A 21,804-nucleotide genomic window follows, 5' to 3' on the forward strand; every position below is an offset into this window, starting at 1 on the left:
TTGTGGCAGATGCAGGGTATCAGGTAAATTACTTCCTTTGGGCCCACTGCTGTTCAATACAGTAATCTTCTTGATAAGTTTTTACAGTTGAGCTCGTTTCCATTAAACTTAGTGGCCAGAATTGAGCTCCTGACAAGTCCCTCTCCATATTAGAAAACACGGCTGAATAAAAAGATGAGCCATTAATTCATTTTCTGTTCTGTTACTGATATCATCTTATGCTGACATTTCCTAATCCTACAAAACTCAGCTTGGATTCATATTTGAGGGTGAACATCATTGTATGACTCCTCATGCACAGGATGAACCAATGCCAAGACTCTGCCAACAGAGTGGTCATGTTGTGGGGTGACCCATCCTTAAGGACACATGGTTATACAGTCCAGAAGTAGACATGCTGAGATGCCCATCTCAGGGGGCTGGCAGTCTCTTGGAGTGTGATCCAGCCACCTGGGAGGCTCCAGCTGCTTGCTGTAGCCTCCCAGCTGTGATGGTTGGTGGGCAGAGTGGGGCATTGGTGTGATGCCCAGTGATCACTGACCACATGTGGGTCAATACCTCCCTCTGTTACGACAGCAGGTGATGTTTTCTCTTCTGGAGGTGGAGTGGTCTTTTCATCCACTTTGAGAAACACATCTGCTTGGAACACATCTGGGGGTAGAAAGAACATAGAGACTGTGAGCAGAAATATAAGCATTGAAAGCAATAGCTTGTGAGAGTTCCAGCTTGTATATAGTATGCTGTTAACACAGTCTCTGGTGAAGAATAAAAATGTAGCATGAGAACAACCTCCCTCTCTTGTTATTCCAGGTTGGTGTCTGTGGGGAAGATACCAAAGAAGATGCAGGTATGCTGAAGAAAAGTGAGGAATGAGTCCTTCTGAAAGCTGAAGAGAAGCCCCCTTGTAGGGTCATGAACCTAAGACAAATCTTCGTGTCTGTACTGCTATTTGGAGTAGCTGGTCTACTCCTTTTCATGTATCTGCAAGCTTGGATTGAAGAACAACATTCAGGTACACTAGGTTTTCTCTCTCTCTCTTTTTCTTTTTCCTTTTTTTTTTTTTTTTTTTTTTTTTTTTTTTTTTTTTTTATGTCGTTGCATCTATTAAAGATGACCATAAAGCTACTGAGGACAGCTGGGGGTGGGGTCCTTCCCCCTCCCCCCCCACCCTTTGGAAGTAAAATGGCATTGAAAATAAGCTCTTTTTAATTGCTACACTTCATTAAGAAATTTCTTCAGTCACATGAAAAGATGCCCCCAGCTACCTAATCGTATTGTATCAGCTTCATTTGCAAAGGCAAGTGTTGCAAAAGCATTCTGCACGTCCAATTTAGACATGATTGTCTATGATGATTTGTTGTGGGTTTTGCACCTTACATTTTGTGTCATAAAGCAATTTTTGGAGTATAACTGCTGTGTTTTATAGACAAAGGTCATCTTCTAAGCAGCAGTGCTCATGGAATCATTCTTTTCTCTTTCTTTTTTATTGCTGTTTGTTTGAGACTGGGCTTCCAAGACTTTTTGCATATAGCATCATAGTCAAATTGCAACTTTGGGTAAATCTGTGTAAACATTGTCTCAGGATTACATTTCTGAATTGTATTTCTGTTGTTTCCAATTCATGATGTTTTGGGTTGCACCCCAGCTTGATCTAGATTTACATATAGAGGAAATTAAACCAGGTTATTTATGTCAACCCCTACTGGAAGCTCAGTTCATGAGACAAGTCTAGAGTGAGTCTGAAGTAACTTTCCACAAAATGTATAAGGGGTTCATGTCAGTAAGGTCCTCCACAGTTTTTGCTCTGCAGGTCCACTTCTGTGAGGGCATATCCCAGATCTTACTTGTATACCTGTATTGAGGCGTTAGGGTTTTGTTTTCAAGGTTTGGGTTTGGTTGGGAGTTTTGGGGGATTTTTGTGTTGTTTGGTTTATATGCTTGGGTTTTGGTTTTTGTTTTTTTGGGGTTTTTTTTGGTTTTTTTGATTTTTTTGGTTGTTGTTGGTTTTTTGTCAGTAGTTTGTTTGTTTGTTTCCAGCTTGTTAAGTCTTGACTTTTAGATCCTCTTGTATCTCTCTCACTCAGCTTCTATTCCCTCTGTAAAACACTTATTTTTTAGTATGTTGATACCAACTTGAAGAAATATATCTTTAAAACCACATTAGTCTCTGGCTTTATTGATCTGTGCTGTTATTCCATATGAGCTGCTAGGCTCCAGTGTGTTTTAGAGAGCAGTGTTGAGGGGGAAATACAGTGCATCATTTCTGCAATTGTTCAACAATAACCTTGAGGTTTTTTTGAACAAAGTGCAATGATCACAGCATTAATTTTGGCTTGTAAATTTTTCTGGGCTGTCCTGAAGTATTCACAAGCTTGTATTAACAAAACTGTTGTAAGAGGTAATACAGGCTCCCTTTGGAAAGGTTCCCTTGTAATCAGTTGATGACAAAAGGGTGCTGGCAGAAACTGAGCATGCAGCAGAGGGGGGTCTTCCTTGAAAATCTCTACTGTTGTCAGGAATGTTAAGGGCAGATACACTTACTTTCAAGGTAGTTCAGGAATGTAGATGATGACTGTAGATTATTGCTTTATTTACTTGCTGACATTCTTCACGTTCCTTGCATCTTTTCTTGTGCTGTAATTAACCTTTCTTTCCTTGGAATGCTCCTTGTTGCTGTTTCTCACTGCAGTTTTTTTTACTCCTTTCTTTTTTATGTATCTCTCTACCATTAAAAAGAAACAGTAAAAATAAAATAAAGCTTGAATTAGGATAGACTCTGTTCTTTTGGCCAACCAGATGCTTTCTTTGGGGTTTTCTTTGATATATTGCCATAATCTTCTTCAGTAGAGAGGCTTCTCCTCACACACATAAGTCATTTCCATGTGGAAACATTTCTCTAATAAAATGGAAGCTGTCAGAGAATAACAGAATGGTTAGTAAGCTTAAAGTGTGACTGCAGTTTTGAGTGCCCTTTTATCTCACTGGACTGCTGTTGTGACAGCACGTCATCAAGATCCAAAAAAAAGAATTTTGGCATTCTCTACTGTAGCAGTAGAGAATGTATATGGTCATGCACATTGGCAAGAGCATGGCAAAAACTCATTCTTTGGTGTCTGCTCTTGCTTCTTCTTCCAGTTTAACATTTAGAGAGCTATTCTTTTTTATTTCAAACACCTGTATCTCCCCTAAACCTTCTGCAGCACAATTCTCTAATGCTTCCTTCCTGTATGCTGCTTTAGAGTTGATACGAAATAGAACCTATTTGCATATTCACAATATATATTAGTTTAGTTAGGGGGTTTTTGCAATTTTTTTTCTCTCTTCTGCTCTGTTTTTCATATTGCCATGTGTTGTGTACTGTAGCTTTTTGGGGATGAGCTGTATCTGGAGAATCCTAAACTGACAAGTATCTTTGCAAGGATTTTATGTGTTCCTTTAATTCTCTCACTAGCTACACAGCTGTAAGACAGCAAGTTTTGATCTGCAAGTGGCTGAGCATTTGAGGTGAAGTTGTGTTAGGAAATGGAAAGTGCACCTCATGCTTCTCAACTGCCGTGCTACGAGCCTGTAGAGACAAGTGTTTGTTGTGGGCAGAACTATTTTTATCTTCCATGGTGCCCTGCTCACGACCTACAGCGTTCATGTTTGCATTTGGTTGCTGAAGGGATGGAAAGTCGGATATGTTTGACTTCAGGAAAGTATCTGGTTTGCACCTGTGAAATGCTTCTCCTTACCACCCCATTCTTTTGAATATCTGGAGCCTTCACAAATCACAATCTCTGGAAGAGATAGTGAATTTTACTCTGTTGTGGTTTGTAATGTTCATGCTTATTTCTCAGGCTCTCCTAACTGTGGTGTGAAATATTCCCAATCAGATGTAGATATTTGGGGGGGAACTGGATAATTATATGGTAGTTACCAATTCCCTTATTTATGTTTGTCCTACTGTTTTAAAGTTGGACTGTTTTCTTTCACACTTGCCATTCTTATTGCCACTTTTTCTAGTTATTCATCATTTTTCACACTAGATCCAACGCCAGTTCTTATTCATACTTTGCTTTCTCTCTCTTTGGATCTCTTATTTCTGCTTCCTGTTCGCATCACTGAGATCTCAACTGATTTGGTTCCCCTGTTTGTCTTATTTTGCTCTAGACTGATCTTATCCAAGCATGTTTTTCTCTGATTTTTTTTACAAACTTCTCTCAGTACTCAAATGTATCCAGCCCAGGAACACCTCTAATTTTTCATCCTGTCCATCTACTCCAGATGCACCTGCAGGCTCAGCAGCTGGATACACGTCTCAACACAGCCATGTCTTCTGCTCCCTCCTACCGTGCTTGGACTCTTCACAATATATCTAGTCATGTTTATCATCCCTTTACCTTAAAAAGGGGAAAATCTTTCATTTAAAGATGTCTAAGAAACAGCTGCTAGCTACATGGTGGTCCTCTCTGATGGCTTTTCAGAGACATTAGCAGACTGAGAAAACAGGGGAGTTTCTTGGTTTGGATCAGGCATGGAGTGTATAAAGACAGGATGATATATCTTTACGTCTGTTGGGTAGCTTCAGTTCACCTCAATGGAGTAATTGGGAACAGACTTGCCAGTAGTCCAGCGTGAGCATCAATACATACAGACTACATCTGGATGAAATTTAATTGACAACATTGATAATGTGGTATATATGGAGCACTTCATGTTCTCCATATATAAATATATTCATTGAATATAAATTCACATACATGAATGAAGCTTGATGTGAATTCAGCTGGATCCTGCAGCTTTACTTGACAGTTCTCCATAGGGTCTTGCATTATGTAGTGCAAACATCAAATACTATGACACTGATTAAGAAGTAATCACTATTTGCTATATGCTTAGAAATTTCCAGCACTTTTGATCTTATTCAGGTGAAGCAAACTGCAGGGCCTTCCAGGGCTGATGTTGAGTTCTGTACCATGAATCATCTGAATTAGGGGGTTGTGGGGTACAAAGGACACTTGCAATTTAATCCTGAAATATTAGAGAAATGAAGTGGAGTTTTAAGATAGGGATTCTAATTTTGTACTTTAAAACTCTTTCTTTTTAGGGGGACTGATGTGATTTAGTGTGACTGATTACTACAAAACAATCTGAGAACATCTTTGCGATTAGAACTGTATGCTGGGTTTGTTGTTTGGGGTTTTGCCATGTGGTGTTTTTTTCCTTTCTCTCAGAGTTTGTGTAATTATTTTTTTGTGAAGTGTGCCTAGTACATCCATGATTATGAAGGACTACTTTAAAATAATATAGTCTTACCACTAATTAAAGGGCTGCACTGCACTGTCCTCCCATAGATTTCTGGTTCCCAAGGGTGAAAAAGTCTGCAGCTCCTCTTTACCAGCAGAGGAAAAGTATCTCACTTTAAGGATAGCGAGTTTTTCCATGTGCTTTCTCTTCACTTGGCAGAGCATCAGTTCTGGAGCATCAGTGGTTGTCCAGGCATCCTTCTGTAGTCCATGTGCTTTCCTGCAATTCTCTGCAGGAAAGCAGAGAACTCCTCTACTTCCTGAGGAGTTTCAGGACACATTCCTCAGGCCACAGGTCTTTCTTTTGTAGAGAAATAAAATAAAAATTCAGATAAAAATTGCATTTTAAAGAAAGTTTGAAACTCTATGAGCTTTCATTCAATTCTTTGCACGAGCTTTCACAATTTAGTCTGCTACTGCTGTAGCCATCCAGGTTGTATTCATTATACATATTTCTTGGCATAAACAGGTGGGCTTTTTTCCTCATCTTGCCAGATTTGGTAATCCAAGGGAGTCTTTTGGGTCCGTTAGTAATCTGGTGAGATATTTTGAGTCCATGGAGTACCTTTCTTCCTTGTCTTGGCACTCTAAGTAGCAACTGAATATGTGTGTACACACAATAAAATTTACTCTGTTGTTTTCTGTGGGTTGATCTTTTATTTAAACTTTGTCTAAGTGAAGAAGCATTGATGTGGCTTAAAGAACCATTCATATGTGATGAATTACAAAGACAGCTGTTTCATGGAAGTCATAGTTTTTCTAGACAATCATCAGAAAATACATTAAAGTAATATATTTGTAGAAAAGAGGTTTGTCGATAAAGGTGAAGAGAACACTGCTCAATAATGGATATTAATTATGAATAATTTTTTTTTTTTTAGTAAAGTTGAAGTATTTCTGCTGTCAAATTCCTGGGTAGTTTCTGGGAGTCCTCCTAAGTCTGCTGGAGAATATCACTGGTATGGCAAAACAAATCTTCAGGTTGACAATGCCCAGTCACTAATGAGGCTGTTCTAATGAGTCTAGGTGTGCTTAGGTTTTACCCTTTTGGTTGGAATATGCTGTGTTTCATGTGTGAGAAATGTTTCTGTTTCTTTGTTTGTTTTTTGAATCTACCCCATTGTTGGACTGAATCACAAAAGAAAGAAGATTCATAGGATCAGTAAATGCTTCTTGGTGAACAATTACACAGGTATTGAAATCCCAGAAATGTTACAAAATTTTATTAGGTCACTTTCTCCATATAGCATAGAATGGGTTTCCTTCCCCTCCACCCAGCTTTCAGTAGATGGAAGCTGTAGGGAGAGAACAATTGCCTTTGCAGGATAAAAGCTATTAAGAAATAGGTAGAAAATTATGTTTTCTTAAACCACAATGGTCTAAAAACACAAGTAAAAGTTGAATATAAGAGAAGATGGTTTTCTGAGATACTGATTGTAGAGTCTCACCCTGTCTTTTGCAGTTGCAAACCCCAGAAGATTTGAGAAAAAAATGTTAAAATTTCATATTTTATAACACTTTAAGGCTGTATTCATCTATTACTGAGGATATTCTTCCCAGGTCTGGCTGTTTAGCAGCCATTTCATACATTTTTTTCATTCATTCATTCATTTTCATCTTGCTTTTCATTCCTTTTACTTTTATCATTCCTATAGCTAAATCACATTTAATTTTATAAATCCTTCTGGTTTAGAAGAAATTCTGGCTTCCACATTCTGGTGGTATAAAACAAACTAAATAGGATGAGGTTTTGGGGGTCCTCTTAGCTATATATTCAATTTCATGTTTGAGTGGAAGCTGATGGCATTTCATGTATTATTGTGTATAAGCTTTTAACAACCCACCCAACTTTGTTCATACCTAGGCCACCAAGATCTACTTCTAGAAGGGAGTATCTTCATTACACTGAAGACACCTGAATATACTCTTTTTTGCCTGTTTTCAAACAGAACTTTCAGGAGAGGATTCTGTAACTTTCTTGTATCTATGGGCATGTAACTGAATTCACTTCAAAATTTGACTTGTAGTTACCCCTGGAGTGCTTTTTGGCTTGATATTGAAACACTTATGTATTGGGGTATCCTCCTTCCTGGAAAGGCTGAGTAACAGTAATACTGTTTTCAAAATGCTCTTTTGAATTGGATACAAATTATGTAATAGATGCTTTTCATGCTGTTTTACAGTTAGTCAGACCCTCAGAGCAGAATATCTGGCTGGTGTTCGGAAATGTGATTTTACAGAGTCCTCAGCAGTCATTCTTTCTGTCAAGTAGCTATGCCTTTTCTTTTTTCAACATAATATATGAGTTTTATTTTGTTTTCCAACTTCTGTTAAATTTTCGGACAGATGCTGTCATTGAATGCAGTGGTTCATTTTCAGTTATTGTCCACCATTGTTGTTGCCTTTGATAACATTCGGTTCATGGCACTTCTTCAGTCCCAAAAAGTCCTTTCCTTGAAAGCTTGTCATTCAGACCGTACAGCCCTGCAGTCTTGTCTCTTCTGGGCATGGACTGTATGATGCAGTACCATTTAAGACAAACATATAGTCTTACAAAGCACGAAGGGTGGAGAGGTATTTTTCACTTGGAAAATCATCATTTAGATGTAACAGTAGAAAAAAAATTGAGATCACAGAATCATTTAGGTTGGAAAAGACCTACAAGACCATCAAGTTTGACCTTTGACTAATAACAGAATTGTCAGCTAAACCGTGGCATTAAGTGCCATGTCCAGACTTTCTTGAACACCTCCAAGATTATGACATCACCACCTCCCTGGGCAGTCAGTTCCAATTCTAAAATACCCTTTCCATGAAGAGATTCTTCCTGATATCCTATCTGAATGCCCCTGATACAGCTTGTGGCCATGTCCTCTAATTCTGTCGCTGGTTGCCTGGGAGAAGAGCTCAATCCCCATCTCCTACAGCCTCCTTTCAGGGAGTTGTAGAGAGTGATAAGGTCTGCCTTGAACCTCCTTTTCTCCAGGATAAACAAACCCTCAGTTGCTCCTCATATGAATTACTATCTAGGAATGATGATGAAAAGATGAATGTTTTTCTTTTCCTGGCTTGTTGTATTTTCCTTACATGCACTGCACACTTCAGAAGAGCAAGTGCTTGCTGCTGGAGTATTTTTAAGGCTGCTTACCACTGTGTCTGATGTTGAACTGCTTTGATATGTTGCGTGATTGCAAACAGTCCTGTTAAAACATGTGATGTGGTCTCTGCAAAATTCCAAGAAAAAACTTTGGCTTCTTACTGGAATTAAATTAGAAATTCTGATGTTTGTTTCCAGGGTGTATATATACATATAGGTATGCATGTATGTATATATTTATTTAAAGGATCGCCTTTATTTCCTTCTTTTTGTGGGAGTAGAGGCTGTTGGTAGGAGAAATATTTTAGATGGAAACCTATCTTCTAACCACAGTCAGCTACTGGGATACATGGAGATGACTTTAAATGGAAGAATTTTTTTGGTATTCACACTCTAGAGCCTTTGTTTCTGGCTTGTCTTTTCCATTTTACTCATTTGGTCTTACTGTAAACAGGGTATTTCTATTAATTTGGGATATTTCTGGATCATCTTGCAATGTGTGAAAAAAGCATTTAAAGATCAGGAGGGTGGGAGGTTTTGAGTAATGAGAGCCCTTTTAGTGCACAAGGACTTAATGTCTGACAGGTGATGTGTATGATTTAGCTAGAAAAAAACATGATTTGTGTCAAGGAGCAAAAGGTTCAAGGAAGAAGAGAAGTGCCTTTAACTTCTTTTTTTTTTTTTTAATGTGAAAAAGCCCTGGTTTTATTTTTCATTCTGTTTTATTTTTAAAGGTAATCATTATTTCACAGCAACATGAATATTGGTTGGGTTTTCAGGTTTATATCCCTACTTCTTCAGACAAGTCTCACTTTTTCTTTTTTTTTTAATTTATATTAATAGCATATTCAAAGAAAAAGAATGTTTCTACATTCTACAGTATTCCTGTGCAAGACATTTCCTATCTGTCAGTTTGAAACTGGGAAGATGCATGACACATCAGCATACAGTGTTTTTCTTTGCAGCTCCTTCAACCCTGAGCCTTGTGGCTATATATGTGGGAGTGAATGTTACTGTCTCCAGCCACAAAGAAGAGAGAGGTAGCTGAGTTTTATCAAATGCTATGTTTAAACAACAACAAAATCTAAAATAAACAAAAGCAAGCCTCTTCCAAAACTCCCAAGTTTGCTCATTTCTGTTGAAAGTCATGGTCAATAATCAAATCGGCCTAAAAATTCTGCTTTTTGTAAAGTAGTAAATATTCATTATTCAAGAAAACTGAAAAATATGATGTATTTTAAGCTTTGCCCTAAATATAGATGAAACCCTTCCCCGGCGTGTATGAGCCTCACTTGATGTAAAGTGATGGGGAATAGAAAATCACACACATCCATTGGCTTTGGTTTTCTTTTGGCTTGATCTTGATTTAGTGAAGATGTGCAGCAGCAGCAGCATCCTGTACTGCCTGGAAAGCCATACTTGGCAGCGAGTGCAACTTAGAAAATATTATTGCCTACAGTGGTTCTTTAGGAACTCTCACTCCCCCCCAGTCCCACTCATATCACCAAAAATGGTTGTTTCCTTATCACTTGAGAGCCTCCCCATGGTAACAACATCCCAGACTATCATTGACCTCTATTAAACCTGTGTGAAGCCTGTGTGCTAGAAGTACAGTTTGTCCTTCACATTTTTGTTGTTTCCAATGATTTTGTTCATATTGACCACTCAACTTTCTATCACACAGTCCTGCCAGGAACTCACAGCACATAGCTCTAGCAAAATCAGGCTGAGTAGGCACAGATTTTTTTCTCTTGGCACCATCTACAAATGAAGATGACATGAGTTATCAAAACATTTGGGGAATGAGCAGCATATTTCTTTCTTTTTTTTTCTGGAGGACGGTAATAATAATTTTCATGTTTACAGTTCCATAATATTCTAATTAAAAACAAACAAACAAGACTTGGTCACTGTTATACTTTTCTGATGAGCAATGATTCCTTTTTGTTTGGTGGAGTCTATTGGTTGTTTGGTTGGTTGACTGCGGTTTGTTTTGTTGTTGTTCAGGGATGCTGGAGCACAGAAAGTCCTGGAATGGCAGGGGTGGAATACAGTGTTGAGTCAATGGTTGCAAGGAGTTCAGCTGCCATGGACAAAAACTGCTATAAGCCAAGCAGACAATAACGGGGGAAGGAGGGGAGGAGCTCTTAGGGAAGTCATTGGCTTTTGAAAATTGACTTTCTTAATAACAGTGATAGCGAGGCAAAACTTGTCTCTTAGCAAAAAATTCATTGCCCTAGAACATAGCAGATGATGGCCTCATAGCCTCAAGTTTTGACATGCGCATCAGGGGATGTCTTCCGCCTGTCACTGACATGGGGTAACATCCAGGAAAGTAACTCAGGGTCAGAAGCCTAAGGTTGAGAATAATCAGAACCAATATTAAATTTCACTGTGGGTGAGTGCCAGGTGAAAGACAAGGTGTTAACTGGCTTTGTATTTAATGTGATTGGAATGGAGCAGGTCATTTCAGTACTAATTACAATCCAACAATAGAAGAACTTGCCCAACTTTGTGTAAGGGCATAGATGGAGGAAGAAGCTGTTAAAGGTCTGCAGTACTTTCTGTGACATATGTGTTGTAATCTAGGCCTAATACAAGCATGCACTTAGGATCAGCTCAAGTTAACTTAGTGTTGTCTAGAGTCATGTTGTTGGGCCCTGGGTGTGGGCATATTGCCTCTCAGTAAATTGTATGCAAGAGGAATGAGGGTTTGGAGGTGTTTGGTTTTGATTATGGTCAGCTAGGGAGATGTGGTGCATGAGTTCTGCTAGCTGCAGCTGGAAACATTCTGTTGCGTTAAACAGGAAAATACCAGTGCCTGATGCTTTGCCATTCATCCAAAAAATAACTCTGTTAAGAAAAGAAAGTATGTCTAACAGGAAATAAGAAGTATAGCAAACTTGTTTGCAAAGACAGTTTTGATTATACTTTATATTCTTGCTTAAAATTTTTAAAAGAGCTATTTCCTGGGAGGAGTGGAAAACAGTTGTTCCGGAATTGTTTCCATACCCCCATAATGTTTCTGTTGTTCAGAGATGTATGTCATGAGAGGTTACTTTGACTTTGGCATTACAACAGTGGCAGAGAAGGAGAAGCTTTAGTTAGCAAAAGCTTAATAGAACTAGGTAAATAGAATTTCACTTTCTGGTCCACTCGTCTGTGCAAAATCATTTTTTTATTCCTAGAAGAACACTTAGTGGCCAAATAATGAAGTGGAATCTGTTGCAATACTGTTAGTGCATTAAAACCAAAATATACTACAGTATATTTCACTGTACACTTCTTGAATTAATTCTGGCAATACAAATTAGGAAAATACATAGATACATTTTTTTTTGTTTGTTTTTCTTTGTTTCTGGCTCTTTCTTGCTCTCATTAAAGAGTCATTAATGCACAGTATGCCTTGTCCACTACTGAGAACTAAAGGGCTACCATCTGTTGACACAGGTCACAGTATTTGAATTGTGTGTAAAATGCAGCCTGTTACTTTAAACATTATGCATATAATTCATTAAATGTCATTGCTTTAATATGATTCTGTACTCGCAGTCAAGAATTATGGAGTGCTTTCCAGAATGCACTTCTGTTCTTGATGTGGGGCCAGAGAATCTAAACTTCTCATGAACTTCAGCTTGATTTATAAACTGTTTAGAAATGCTCAAGCCAAGTAGCTCTACAGGATAGTTGTTAATAGAGGTGACAGATATTTGTTAATCTTAGAAACTGAAATTTCTGTCAGAGTATGATTCTCAAATTCTCCAACCTTTTCTGCCTACCAGCAGTCCTCAAAGAAGTCATCAAATATGTAAAATTCTGACACTGGTGAAGAACCAAATCTGTCATGAATGGATCCCTCCCATCACAGAACAGGAGCAGCTCAAGCAGGCTGGTAGAGGGATGTGTTTTTATTAATTTTACTCTTTTGCTGTGGGAGCTTCTGAATTATTACTACAATAATAGAGACCATTTGATATGAATAGACTCCTAATCACTAAAGAAATTACTTACAGGATCAGAATCCTTAGAGTGAGAGTTGGCTGATTTGCCCCATTTAAATTATATCCAATGAAGCAACAAACTGTAAAAAAAATACAGATTTTTTTTTCCAATAATTATTTGATGAGTTTTCTTCTTCCTCTGTGCAATTTTATTCTAAGGATTTGCTGTTGCAGTGTAATGGTAGGCAGTAGACAACAAAAAACATGTTAAAAAAGCCCCTGGCTTTGCTTCTGGATTTCAAATTACTTTCATGGCATGGGGACCTGCACAAAGTATATGTGAAATATAACAAATAATATGGACTTTGGGGATTTTTTTTAATTTCCTTTATCCTCTTACAGATGACAAAATTAATTTCACCCTATTTCTCTTCTGTTACAATCTTTCCACTTCAGTGTGCCTATTTTGAAGAGGAACAGGTGGATGAGACTGGGCTTACATAGGCTGAGGTAGTTGCAGTGAGGTATAAATACTTCATGATTTATTTAACCTGTGAGCAGAAATTTCTTCCTGGTAGAATTAATCTGCAAATAGCTGAGGTATGCTTCCACTTAAGTTATGATTGATCATGCAATATAACAAAACTCTATTGGCATCAGGTTTAGGACTGATGTACATATAAATATAATGCAGATAAAGCTGCCAGATGCTGTGACTGACAGGTGGCTTCAAGGTATTCTTGGCAAGAAGACTCAGCCTTGACTCTCCAGCTAATAAAGTGTGCATATTGGACAGCTTCTATTAATAATCTGTAAATAAAACATAGTTGAATGACAGTTGGGAAGCACTTTAAGCAAAGTGTAGTCTGTGGTGACCACTGCACACACAAATTAGTAACTGACTTTCTGGAAAGTTAGAAGTCAATCTTGATATTTTAAATGAGCTAATCCATGTGGACTAGTATCCACTTAAGGCAATCATATTAATTACTTGGGGGAGGTCAGATGTTTATTTTTGAAACTGCTGTCCTTTCAGCTTTCATTTGGGGCTGGGGACCAGGTATTTCACCTGGGTCAGAGGGCTGCCAGAATGTCTACCTCTAGAGCTGATAGCACCAGATCTTTTTGGTTTCGTCTCTCCGTAAGGGCCAAAGAACACAGAAAGGATCAAAACTATTTTTTCGTTCTGTTAAATATGTTTCTTGAAGCTGACACGTTCACTAACAAAGGTGCTTTGTTACTGTTTATCCCCTGAGGTAAGCCATAGAAAAACAAGAGCAAATGAAAAAAAGGGCAGAGGAAAGCAAATGGTTTCTGGATCCTTGATGATAGGAAAGGAGGATAGGCCATAGATGTCTAATTCTGACTTCTGTTATGACTTCTGTTACAAGAAATGTGCTAAGTTTACTTTATATTATTATGTATTTGTCGTACATATTTATGTTTTTCATGATGATGTTTTACTCTTCTCAGACTGCTGCTTGGCAGTTTCTATCACTATATTATTTTTGTCCTTTAACTATGTTGTTTCTCACATATCAATCATTAGTTAAACTCTCTATCATAAAATTATTCTCTGGTGACACCATCTAAAGAAAGCTGTCATCACACAATCAGCCATTCATTATGAGTATTCTGGCCACAATTGTGGTTTTGCCTTGAAAAATCTTCTGACATTTCAGGTTTTTCCAGAACTCTGTTTCCCACAGATAATTCTTTTCTTGCCCTCCAAATATCTGGAAGCAGTTAATGTGGTTGCAGTGTATTGAAGTTTTAAATGGGTGGATTTGTAGGAATAGTAGGAATTGCACTTTTATGGTACAATTTAAAACTATCTTCCTCATGTTAAGATAACCCTTTGCCAAAAAGATCTGAGCTGCAGAGAATCAATAGAATTAATGAAGATTTTGCGTGTGTGTGAGGAACACTGAAGTTTGACCTATTGAAAGTACCCAAGTGTCTGTTCCTGCTTTTTCTAAATATTATTTTTCTTTGGCTTTTGGTGCATTCCTCTGATGTGATATAGCACTTGCACAACAATGTTTGTGGCATAGAGGTTTCAGGTAGTTCTATTACTACAGACAGTCACATTTTTTTCAATAAATATCCTTAAAACTGAGCAAATAATTATGTTTGCATTTGATGCAATGCCAAATAATGTATTATCAAAAATGCTCACTTGAAGCTGTTCCTATCTAGGAGCGTTTTCCAGTTACTAATAAAATATTTGTTGAGGGGGAGCAAGGCCTAATCTTATGTCTAAACATCCAAAGTAACAGTAAACATTTGTATGTGGAGGCCTTGTAATGTTGTAATGCTGTGAGCTCGGGAATGAGGAATGGTGGAGAGGAGGGCAGGCAGAGCCTGAAGAGGTGCTACAATAATTTGGATGGCGTGACATTCAACAACTTGAGACCAAGAAAAAAGCCCAAATCACACTGCTCTGGGTTTTCTTTTCTGAATAGGACGACAGTGTAATCAAGTGGACTGTAAATACTTTTTTGAATCAGGAATGATTATAGGATCTAATGACTTAGTCTTAGACTGCCATGAATACCAGTAAACAGAGGCATTCAGACTGGTAGAGACCTGAAAGCTGTAAGTTTCCAAGAGAAATGCTACTTGAGCCAAGCAAGTATGGTAGCAGGATGATCACTCTCTGTCACATAGGACATGTCAGCTCACTGCTACCTTCAGGTAGCTCAGGAAGAGGCTTAGGAATCCCATTTTCTGTGGCAGAGAAAAAGAGACAATAAATCAGGTCAGGTTCAAAGGCCTCTCCAGCTTCGTATATTGTTTCTGCAAACAATGCTTAGAGTAGACTAAAAACTAGAGAAGTTTATAATAGTAGTTCAGAGAATTTTCTTTGTCTTTTGTGTTTTATAATTTAGAAGCCTTCTAGACTGGAGGTGTGTTCAGTAGCCCTGAATTATTCCTTCTTCCATCAGTTTGTACAGTTTTCTCTTAACTGATGCCTTTCCTCTGAGGTTCCTCTGATGGGAAATCCAGCTGGAATACTGGATACTACTGGTAGCATTTTCCCATGATGCTGTTTAGTTCTATGGAAATATTCTCCACAGTGTGTTACCACTGGATCACTAAAAAATAATTTTCCACTTCCTGTCCCTGTAAGATGGCTGAGTAGAGCATCCTGGCTGGTTCTTTACATTTTTGGCACTTTTCTGTGCTTCTTTTTCTCAGAAACTAATCAGGAATGATTGATAGTATCACTTTACCTTTGTACCTATCAAAGTGTTCATAGTAAATTAAAGAATGTTGTTTTCCGATTTTTTTTTTTTTTTTTTTTTTTTTTTTTTTTGTAAGAGGGAAGGAGATATCTATTTGACTTATGTACTCATGACTGTTCTGGGATTGACTTCGCACATGTGTAAATAAACTGTCTTTCAAGAAGAGAAGTTTTGATAAGAGCAGATCAGAGATCTGATAAATGTTTAAGGGCAGAGGGGTTTAGGTATTAAGGACTTTCTTCATAAGACAAAGTTTAGCATTTTTTTTAAATGAGTAACTAGCGAACTCACTTCTCTGCACGTCAGGTTAGCAATATGACTGAAATTGTTAGTTTTTTATTAGATGTATTTTTTCTCCATACATTTAACAAAACATGCATCTCTTAGTGCCTAAGACTGAGAGGAAGAGAAATAAGTGAGGATTTCTGCATTTTTTGTATAAAGCATCAAGTGTTCCAAATGCCACATTTACTTAATGTTACTTCTGCAGTGATTAGAAATGGAGCTGACAGTCTGAGTTGGGCAAAACGTTTGCTGGGTAAGGATAGCAAATAGAACTGTGTGATAGCTTGGGGTTTTATCACTATATAGAATGAAATGTTAGCGTATCAATCAGCTGCAACACCTTTGGGAGCAGAATAACGATGAAGCAGTGTATGTGAAGCCACTGCCATGGCCCTTTGGATTGCTTAGAGGAACTAACCTGCTGCCATTCTGTCTCAGAAGAGCTGTCTGTCATTAGCAGGTGTAGGTGTGCCAGTTCACTTCTGCAGCTTGGAGAAGCTGAGTAGCTGACAGCAGCTGAGGGTATTCTACCCATGAAACCGCTGCCTAAACTTCAGCAGAGAAAAATTCAATTTTCTTGTCTTAGTCGACAATTAATGGGGGAAAGTGGCTGTGCTGTCAAGTGCTCATTGTTGAATGATTTTTCTCAGCTGAGATGGATGCATGAATGGAAAAATAACTTTACTAATTTCAAGCAATTTAGCTCTAATGACTTTTTAAAAGCCCCACAAGCTAGGTGGTCCAAAGAAAGGCTCTAGGAGAAGTTATGTAAACACTAAATAGATGCAATTACCTACATTGGCTTTCATTTAAAAAAATCACTTATTTTCCTGGCAAGAGTTTATTGTTGATAAAAGAGAAAAATGGAATATTAAAGACATTTTAAATAATTTTTTAAGGCTATGATTTATTTTTTTTTATCCCAGAAGAAAAATTATTAAATGGCTTAAAGCTGAGTTAACTTGAAAATCTTCAGAATGATTTTCAGTGGAAATTATAATTTTATCAAAGTAGAAACTAAATACAAATTTAAAAAATAAGGCTATTTCTTGTTTATTTCAAAGAAAAAATATTAAAAATAAAAATTATTTTATTTTATATTTGACCTTGCTTTTTAAATAAATTTTTGATTCAAAGAAGTATATGTGTATATGTATAAGTATATATATATATATATATATATATATATATATATATATATATATAAGATATATAGCTTAAGTACAGTGTCCTGTTTAGATTGGATAGAAAAATAGACTGTCAGACTTTTCTTCAGAAGAGTAATAGAGGCTTTTACTGACTGTAACAGAGGCTCCTTTAATTCATGCTGATATATTGGAGATGCATTATAGATTACTGAGAAGGCACATCATAATGTATCACTTAATTTATTTGACAAATGTACTTTCTTTAATTAGCTATAGTACTTCATAGACAATTAGCAAATATTTTGCAGTCTGTCCTTTAAAGAATGATTTCTCATAAAGAGACCTTGCAACATCAATCGATTAAGTCTTGATTTGAGATGAAATGTCCTCAGAATTTTGTGAGCAAAGTCTTCCTGTGCAGTTTCTTGAAGCATGAGTTGGAGAGCTTGATGTAGAAATCAGTTTTTTCCATCATTTATTAAACCTTTATTAAACCTGGGGTTTATTTTTGTTCTACTATGTTATATTTTCTGACAGAAACTGTACTGTCTTCTGTGGAACTGTTAGATAGAGATCACATTCCATTTTAATTCAATTCCTGATAGTTAGAAAAAGATGGCATTCTGTCACAGATTAAATTATCTCCAAAGCAGATCTAATCAAACATTTTAAAGCTTTCCAAAAGCAATATAAGCCATCTCACTCTGTTATTCCTTTCTTTTATACGTTTGTTGTTTGGAGGAACCTCGTGTTTGTAAAAAAATATCTCCTCCTTCAAGAGTAAACTTTCTAAGAGGAAGAACTCTCAAGAAATCCATTTTTGGTCACCATCCAGTTAGGAGATGCACTAACATATATTTCAAGCGCTGAATCTCTGCCAGAGTTCAGATGTTTTGTTTGTTTAAAAACACGAGTGTAGCTGCTGCCTAAACATGTGGCAACTGTTTTGAGGGTGAGCTCTAGCCTGATGGTTTCCATCAAGCAGCCTGTCCTAATGGGCACTATTCTGAAACAGAAAAGGCTCACTGTTGAATATAAAACACCATTTGAGATGATACAGAGCATCCTGCCTTCTCTATGTGCAATGCAGATGGATAGGAGGAGAAAGTGACATACATATGCACTTGCTTCTCAGGGGCACGGTGACAAGCAGTAGATGGGACTGCAGGTTTATGCACGCTTCACACTTTTTTGCCTGACAGTAGAAATGCCAGTATGAATTTGACTCCTCTCTTGCTTAACTTGCAAAATGTCAGTCAGTAGCTTCAGTGGTTTATGGAAATGAGGGTAATGTCAACTTACTTCAGTGTTATGCTTTTCATGCTTTAAGCAAATAAGACCACTTCCACAGCTCACTTTTAGTCTGAAAAGTTTGAGGTATTTTGGATTTGAGCAGTAACTCATTGTAACATTTCTCACATGATACTGGACTGACATGGCTGTTGCCACCAAGATACTTTTGATGAATGCTTTTAGCCTTGGATTGTAGAATTCCAAAGTTAGTGACTTTGGATGACCAAATGAATAGTTCTGTAGTAGATGGCACTCCTCTCACTGCTCAGGTACGTGCTGTTACTCCTAAAGGTTCTACAGGGTTTTTTTTATTTTTTTTAATGGAGCTTTGCTGTATTGCTTTAGCCTCAAACATTAGTAGATTACGGTTGTGGAATCCTTTAACTCTGAATTTAATTGCAGAAGATCAAGATCTTCCATGCCCTGTTAAACTATAATGGTGATACATAAATAAGGGAGAAGATTTGTGTTAGTCTAAGGGAATTTATGTAAGGCTTTTCTAATTATGTATGGAGATTCATCAAAGGAGATGTAAAAAATATTTCAGTTCACCATTTGCATCTTAAGCCTAGGCATGCAAATCATGAAATACAGGAGGAAAAAGAAGACAAGATGTGTAGGAGGGAGTTTAAAGAGAAATGTTGGGGTTGGTAGGCTGGTCTTCCTGACCAGTGTGGTTAGTGCAGAGTGGTTATCTTCCTTTTTGTTCTGCAAGATAACTTCAGTTCTCAGTCTTCACTGGGGTGTGGTGTAGTGTCAGTGGGGTTGGACTCACACACTGCTTTAGACTAAGGCTGGGGCAGACAGCTCATAATATTTGTTGTTTGGAGAATGGGCAGACTGGGAGGAACAGGGACACTTGTCTGAATGAAGCTAAAAATGAGTGGTGAGCAGGCAGCTAAAGGTGCAGGTGTGTAACTGGTTTCAACAGAGCTTTTTTTTTTTTTTAATGTTTACCATTACAAATCCTGTTTAAATATCATTTTCTGACCATCTTCTATGGAGTCACAGTCTTTCCACAGGCTTAAGAGAAAACCTAGAAAGAGGCTGATTTCCACTGCCTAAAATTAGTCTTGAGAATACCTCTTAGAGGTACAACAGTTTGTGTTCTCTCTCTATAAACTTTTTAAAGAGGGTGTGTGAAGGAAATCTAGCCAAGAATAGAAAGAGGTTTCATATTGCTAGGCTATTTAAAACTGCAAAGGTTTGCCAGGTTCTTCTGTGGTTCTTGAGCTTAGTTAACCCTCGGTATGTTGTGTAGTTCTGTCCTGGTATAACCCCAGACAGAAACTAAACACCGCACAGCCCACTCCACCCCACAGCACGATGGGGGAGAGAATCAGAGAAGCAGAAGTGGGAAAACTCAAGGGTTGAGATAAGGACGGTTTAATGGGCCGGAAAAGGAGGAAAAAATTAACACTAATGAAAGAAATAGAATATGCAGAACAAGGGATGCGCAGTGTGATTGCTCACCCCCTGCTGACCGATGCACAGAGTTCCCATGCAGTGGCCCCCAGACAGCTTTCCCCTTGGTTTATGTATGACACCATGTGGTATGGAATATCCCTTTGGCCCAGTGTCCTGGCTGTGTCTTCTACCAACTTCTGCCCCTGCAGCCTTCTTGCTGTCAGGGCATGAGAAGCTGAAAAGTCCTTGCCTTAGTATAAACACTCCTTAGCAACAACTGAAAACACCAGTGTTTTTACATCATTCTCAAACTGAATCCAAAACACAGCACTGTACCAGTCTCTAGGAAGCAAGTTAACTCAATCCCAGCAGAAACCAAGACAAATTCTAGTTAACATTTCAAGATCCTTTTGAAAGACCAGTTCAGGTGCTGATCAACAAAGTGCAGATACTGTTCTGTGAATATAGGAGAAAAATAATGGAAAAAAAGACCTGCAAGTAGAAGTGTTATATGGTATGCGGCACCCTCTTTCAGCCATTATATATTGAGGAAATTTCTGTTTCACTGAGGTGGATGGCTTTTCCTTTGCATGTAATATGCTTACCTGGTAAACAGGAAATTCAGAGATTCATGGCATCTAACTCTTTTGCCTCCCTTTCCTGTTGGGACGAGGAGTGATTTCTTATTCAAGGTCCTAGATATGGTGGAAGATAACATGTTCTGTCTGAGTTTGCCAATGATTTTTTAAGAAAATAATACAGAAAACTTACGCCCTAGTTCCCTGTCTTCAAAGCAGAGGTGATGCTAGGTCCTACTTTGAAGGCTTCTTCTGGTATTAGAATCCTGTGCTAACAGAGACACAGCATTTCAGGTTCAATGGAAGCTTGTATTGTCTTTGGTGTGCTTTGAGACCCTTCCCTACAAAGGCAAGAGAACATTCCTTACAGAAGGATGAACCTCTCTTTATTCCATTTCTTCTTAGTAACTCTGAAAATCCGTGTCATTATGAATTTAATCCTTGGATAGAATTTTGCCACTCCTCAAGATTTATGCTCTTGTTTCATTGCTTACAAAATTCTTTTACGTTTGTATTATCAAAATATATTATATAGTCAGATAAAATGATTTATTGTAAAAGACAGTGGTCACTGCATTCAGGTTCAGAAGCTCTGGTTGCAAAGCAGACAGGTGGTATATAAAATCTAAACTATAAGAATACTTCCTGTTTTATCCTAGTTTAAGATCTATCACTTGTCAGTCTGTCAGTATAAGTATTAGTTTACTGCATTTAGAAGCCAAATCTCTTCACTGTCTCAAATTTTCTGGGTCTGTACGTTCTTTTATATTTGTCTTAATAAAGCAAAATTTAAAAATAAAAAACAACACCCTCAAAAAATAATGGTTTAAAATATTAAGTAATGTTGAATAGATAATTAAAATAATAAACATCAAACAAAAGACTTACAGCTAATAAATTCACAATTTATAAATTTTCAATAAATACAATGTCAATATCTGGAAGGCAGTTGTATATAACTTGAGTATTCACATATTTAAGAGCCGAAAGAAGTTGAATTTATATTTCAGTAGCCATTTAAGCTAGAAATGTATACAAAATACAATCCTGTATTTTGGCATCCATTCCTGCCAAAGATGTGGTGGGAGATGTTTCAATGCTGTTTATATTTAAGGTATTAATGCTGATCCCAGTGGTCTAACCAAGAGTTGATTCCTAACCTTGATATATTCTTCTTTCATATCATAGATCTGTATTTTATGTTTACTTCTCAGGTTTAATGTTAATATTTAAACACTTTGCATCTGGTATATTTAGAGTCCTTATAGAGTCTGAATATTTCTGCATATAAATTTTTTGCCATGTTCTATTTCCCTTTTTGTTGCCTCTCATAATCAAAATCAAAGTAGATGTGTTTTTAATGGAAGTTTTTTGAGCCTCATATAAAGATTTATAGATTTGTTCATGTTTTCTATGTACTTGAGCTGTAAACTGCTAAATTGTATAAAAGATTGTTCTAAAGAGTGGAGTAAAGACAGTGGAAAAGGCAGTGTGAGTGATGGTTATTTCTGTTAACGCA

At 37.4% G+C, this 21,804-nt stretch overlaps 1 protein-coding gene across 3 annotated transcripts in view; it reads left to right on the forward strand.

Moving 5' to 3' along the window:
• The window catches only part of CHST9 (carbohydrate sulfotransferase 9), an 86,970-nt gene that overhangs the window by 6,179 nt on the left and 58,987 nt on the right, over nucleotides 1-21,804 (forward strand). For all 3 annotated transcript variants that reach the window (XM_066182156.1, XM_066182164.1, XM_066182172.1), the window contains one exon: nucleotides 811-1,012. In XM_066182156.1, the coding sequence (XP_066038253.1) occupies nucleotides 913-1,012 (100 nt within the window). In that variant the 5' untranslated portion in view covers nucleotides 811-912. The remainder of the gene's footprint in view (nucleotides 1-810; nucleotides 1,013-21,804) is intronic.

The sequence above is a fragment of the Chamaea fasciata genome, unplaced genomic scaffold (assembly GCF_029207755.1).
Source record: "Chamaea fasciata isolate MVZ Bird 193981 ecotype frontalis unplaced genomic scaffold, bChaFas1.0.hap1 SCAF_1, whole genome shotgun sequence".
Lineage (NCBI taxonomy): Eukaryota > Metazoa > Chordata > Aves > Passeriformes > Sylviidae > Chamaea > Chamaea fasciata.